The 5,533-nt window shown below is 40.7% G+C and overlaps 1 protein-coding gene across 1 annotated transcript in view; it reads right to left on the reverse strand.

Moving 5' to 3' along the window:
- The window catches only part of InR-2 (insulin-like receptor-like), a 192,928-nt gene that overhangs the window by 83,138 nt on the left and 104,257 nt on the right, over positions 1-5,533 (reverse strand). Inside the window, exons 7-9 of the mRNA XM_011496108.1 lie at positions 4,806-5,194; positions 598-941; positions 181-476 (exon numbers count right to left, since the gene is read on the reverse strand). Coding sequence (XP_011494410.1) covers positions 181-476; positions 598-941; positions 4,806-5,194 — 1,029 coding nt within the window. The remainder of the gene's footprint in view (positions 1-180; positions 477-597; positions 942-4,805; positions 5,195-5,533) is intronic.

Below are 5,533 nucleotides of genomic sequence, written 5' to 3' on the forward strand. Positions count from 1 at the left end.
AAAACCCCCCCCCCCCCCCCCCCAGTCCGTCGTACGATTCAATCTCATGATCCTCCTCGTGATTATATGGAACGCTGTTCGCGCGTGAGTGTAGTGAAATTGTCCGGCCGAGAGATCCGGACAAGGAGTCCGAACCAGAATTGATGGTAGGGTCAATGTGAAGTTGAGCGTGGTGCTTACCTGGTAGGAGTTGAGCTCGCGCTTGAGCCTCGTCGCCTCGAGCATAAAGCTCGTCGTCGCCTGGCGGGTCTCGCGCCTACGCCGGTTGTTTCCACGTTTAACGTACACCTGGTTGTGGAGGGCATTCTCGAAGGCGATCGAGCTGTAGACGTCCTTCTCCGACTGCACGGGCTCGCGCTTCGGGCAGGCGCAGCTCCCGGACTCGGGCTGCTTCGACGCCTCGAGCTCCTGCTCCGCGCGCCTCTTCTCCTCGGCGGCAATTTCCGACACGGGCTTGTGCTCCAGTGGCTGCATCGCTGCGCTCGCAACAGACTCGGTATGAGCTTTTCGAGGACGGACTCGCGGCAGACGTTGACTTAATGGAGAAGGGTGTGCGGCTGAGGGGCGTGGGGTGGGTAGGAGGTACGTGAGACTCACGTTCGTCGCAGTAGTTCCTCTGGCGCAGGTAGACCGGATCGTAGTGCTCCATTTTACCGATGACCTTGTAGTGGCTGAGGTTGCCGTTGGGTTCGAAGGGCGGCAGCCAGCTGATGACGAGGGTATCGCTGGCGTTACTGTAGATGGTAAGGGAGCGGACGGCCGAGGGTTGCCCCGGTAAGGTCGTGAAGTACTGGAGTTTGCTCTGGGCGCCCGAGCGCTCCGTCGATATCGTGTAGGTCTTTACGTAATAGGCGTACTGCGTAAACGGCTTCAGCATTGCCAGGATCGTCTGCTGGCTGTAGATGTTATTGTTATTGCTGCTGCTGCCGCTGCCGCCGCTACTGCAAGTAAATTTTGTTTCACTCCTCCGACCATTTCTCACTGATTCTCTCTCTCTCTCTCTCTCTCTCTCTGTGGCTATCTATCTACCTATCTTTCTCTCCGTTCTCGCCCTTAACTCTCCACATTCCACATTCGTTAAGGAATTAAGCACATGCTTGCGTTAAACAGCTCAATAATTTCTCATCTATTATCAATATTGATTGAATCTTGGTTTTACGAGTATCCTACGAATATCCTTTAATTTAACGAGTTACAGCATAGGAAAGTCGTGGGATTAGCACTGCCAACTTTATAAGGAAAACCCGTAGTTATCGACTCTGTGCTTGTCGTTAATGTCAATACCCATGTAAAAATCCATAAAATTTCCATGAATCGTTATTTATACTTTTGTACTATATGTAATGAAAAATTGCGAAAACATGCGCTATGTGGCTGTCGACAATTGAAAAATTCAGTTCTCCTTTCTTGTGATAATAATCTTGTAGTAATTATTACGCAGTTGATAATATGCGGCGTATGTATGTAAAGAACGTTTAATGTAAATGAAAAAGATTAGTTGCTTTACTAATTCAAAATTATGAAATATACGTTGGGAAAATTGTCGCCTTAAACATACGCTGTGCAATTATCATTGAAACATAATTATATATTTAGGTAATAAAAATACAAGTAATAATTGTATAAAGAACGAAACGTTGACATATTAATTGTTCGTCTATTATAAATAAATTTTTAACTATAATGGAACTCAAAAAGTTTTAATTAAAGCCAGCAAAGCATAATGTGAAGTTTAATAGAACATTGCCCCCAATGACAAAGTGCACTGCAAGTATTAACTGGAATAAGAAAGTATGAACATTTCCAATGTAAATTTTGGTAAATTTCGTATTTATGATGAAAAACCATCGGATAAAATACTCTTTAATATAGACAGACGGCACTAGGCCGTTTATATTCTGCCTTATAATACAATGTAAAGGTGCAATGCGATAATACTTTTGTACCCCGTGCTTTCTAAACATTTCAAGTTATAACTTACATATATGAAAATTAATTATAATAGAATGAAATTATTACTTGTCGCAAGTAAAAAAGGGTAATTAAAACGTTTCAATGCCCTATTACTAGTTAATCTGATCTTCATCGAATACCCATAAAAATTGACAAAAAAAAATCATAGAAGTAAAGTAAAGTAAATGGAAGGAACGGAATGTATGATAAACTAGTGTACGTGTGCGTTTCGTGTGTGCGCGAGACTAAAGATTAGAGAATAGAACGATGGAAGTGTCAGTAAATAAAATATATATCTTCGGATGGAATACTAACTGATAAAAGTTATACTTTTTTGTAAATTGTTCAGGGGGATTACGTACAGGGAAAAAAACTTCTAGTCAAGTTTTTATAAAGTAAATTACATTGGGAGTATACGAGCCGGGATGGAAATACGATGCAAATATCTAAAAAAAAAAAAAAAAAAAAAAAAAAAAAATTATTTAAACGACACATACGTAAAGCGTTCTTAATTGTAAATAATGATATATACAATATAAATGAATGATTACACGAATGTGATACTTTGGATAGAATTATATATTACTAAATGAAACAGCAACTTACAGATTACATAGAGGGAAGCCGATGTAATTCGATAAATCGTGGGCTTAGGAGAGGAAGGAAACCGATTGAATAGTGCCAATTACACGTAGTCGATCGAACAAAGTAATTTTCAGTCATGTGAAATTTTATAGAAAGAGAAAATTTACGGCAACGTGTTATCTGACGTAAAAAGCTTATTTGGTAGATGGAAACGCAATTCGAATTAGCTATTAAACACTCGTAAAATTTACATTTAAATACAATATGACGTAATGCGAATTACCATTTAACTACTACGAATATCTTAATTAAGAAGGAGACATTGGCAGGAGATCCTTAAATTTTAAATTTGTAATCGATCGCTTCTGTACGGCTGAGACTGTGTCTAGGAAAAGTAGCGAATAAAGAATTTAAAAATTAACGAATGATTAGTAGAGAATTTATTCTATTCGCACCAATAGAGACTCTTAATTAGGTAGATTTGAAGCGAAAGATTATTGTGACGTTTTTTTTTTTTTTTTTTTTTTTTTTTTTTTTTTTTTTAATAATGATTTCACCAAAGGGATTTCTCCAACTGCCACTGGCCAACTCTCGGCTTATGTCAGTGATTGTGCCTTAATAGGCTATAATAAAGAAATTATAATTAATAACAAAAAAAAAAAAAAAAAATAGACGGAAGGGTGAGACGATAAAGAGATAACTCAGATTGTAATTGTAATGATATGCATTTTTCGAGCATTTTTTGAGATTCCATTTTGATGAAAAGAGAAAAATAAAAATAGCCTTTAAAAACGAAGAGAAATTATTGCGTTTAAAATAGAAATGCTGAGTGTTTCTTTCACAATTAAGCTGGAAAAAAAAGTTATAAAATTTATATAAAAAGAAAAGAAAATTAATATTATCCATGCTTGTACAAGCTTGAGTGTATTTGTGTGCGTGGCACGAACGCCTATAAGCATATATAATATTGGAGAAAATATAAAAAGTATGCTGTAAATATCAATTATGAGATATCATAAATGTGTGCGTGCGTGTATGAAACTTATAAGATATTGTTCTTGAAGTTTTTTTACAATGCAACAGGGTATCGAGGCATCGTGGGAATAGCACGGAGATGAGATAAAAGTACTCTATAATATAGTATATCCAACATTGTAAAGCCAATTGAATAACTCTGGACTAAAATGAGCGGCTATGTAGCTATCGAATAGAAAATAAAAGATCGATAAAATGTGGGATTTCTATCTTAGGAAAGAAGGAGAAGCATAAGATTTTCAGGTATGCGAAGGCAGGTGGTAGGATAACGTTAAAAACTCGGTTTAAGAAGAGAATGTAGGATATGATGAAATATCTCGATAGATTTGATATAGAATAAATAGAAGCTGGATTCCGGTACTAATAGTGATCTTGAATTTTCGGCTACGTAAAATCAATTAATTAGTCAGAGTAACGGTATGAAAATGATCGTGATAACCTCATCTACGATCAACTTTCCACGATTATTTCGATTATTGCAATACTCCATATCGGCCCATTACTTATATATTTATTTATATAGGCACAAACATTCGATATTTGTTTAGCTTAAATATTACTCACGATCACTTACGCTAGTCACACGGATGCTAGTGGTGCGCGATAAATTATTAACAAAAGCCAGTAATATGCTTATCCTATCCAAAGTCCGTCAAGGTTTTCCAACGCAATGCACATGGAGCGTTTCGTGCATTAAATCGACCGCCAAAGGTCAGGCATCGCCAATTAAAGCCAATAAAGTCATGCATTTCCTCTAATCGGATCGGAGCTGCTTTCCCTTCGAGAAAGCGCTAAATATCTAAATATTAAAGGGCAAAGCTGAATTGATCTCACTATCGAGTCCGGTGCTCCCATTTAAGAGATAAATTTAGGAGATATAAGGACCTCGTAATGGGCAGGAGTTTTTAAATGTGCGCAGCCATAGGAGCTTAAATGATTTTACGCCGATAATGTATATGATGCGGGAGGGAGGAGTAAAGGCCGATGAATCGCGTGTAGATCCTCCTCACGATCCCCGTAGGCCAGAAACATCCGATACAATGAGACCATTATCGTCCTATTCATTGGTTAAAGCGTTTTCATGAAAATGCCGGGCCTGAAAATAATCTCTCAAGCTCGCTTCGCATCAGCTTCGTCTTCGGCTTCGCCTGGCGCGTGCAAATCCAAGGGAATTTATCAAGGGAGTTTGCCGGTTAGAAAAGGCCGAGGTTTAGAAGGAAGAAAATGGTCACCTGGAAGATCCTGGTCCGGCGACACTGTAAGCCGTGGAGTCGGCGGCCGTGTCAGCGAGGCCATCGATGTGCTCGGTGCTCTTGTCGTCGTCGTTGGCCGATACGTCGTCCACCTTCCAGCCATCGCCCCCGCAGGCGTCCCTCGACTCGTACATGCTGATGTTCTGCTTGGGCGCTTCCTTCGAGTAGATGACGTAGCCGAGGAGGGTGCGCATGTCGTGGTGCTTGAACGGCTCCCAGTTTATGATCGCGGCCTTGGATGATATGGAGGTGACGATGGTTTTGATCTCGGTGACGTTGCAGGCGACCTTGTCGCCGTTGCTCGTTGACGAGACCTCGATGTCCGTGAACGGTTTGAGGCCCGTGCGCTCGCGCAACGTTTCAATCGTCTACGGGAACAAACGGCGAGCGTGAGTTTGCGATCGTCGACGTCCAGGAGCAAACTCTTAACGATTAACATTAAACGATTCAACCGAGGGAAATGTATGTAAGAACGTGGACATTACGGAGAGGTGCATGCAGCAGTCCTGATGCTCGTCTAAGAAAGAACGAACGAGGAGTGAGAGGACTGATAGGAGCGAAAGAAGTGGAAAGAATGCCGTTAAGGGAAGGTAAATGTAGTTAGGATCGTTAGATCATAGGAGTAGCGTGAAGGAGACGGGTGGTATGGTGTGGCGGGCGGGCGGGGGGGGGGGGGGGAAAAACCCACGGGGTTATTTTTATTTAAG

Source organism: Ceratosolen solmsi, unplaced genomic scaffold (assembly GCF_000503995.2).
Source record: "Ceratosolen solmsi marchali unplaced genomic scaffold, CerSol_1.0 scaffold11, whole genome shotgun sequence".
Classification (NCBI taxonomy): domain Eukaryota; kingdom Metazoa; phylum Arthropoda; class Insecta; order Hymenoptera; family Agaonidae; genus Ceratosolen; species Ceratosolen solmsi.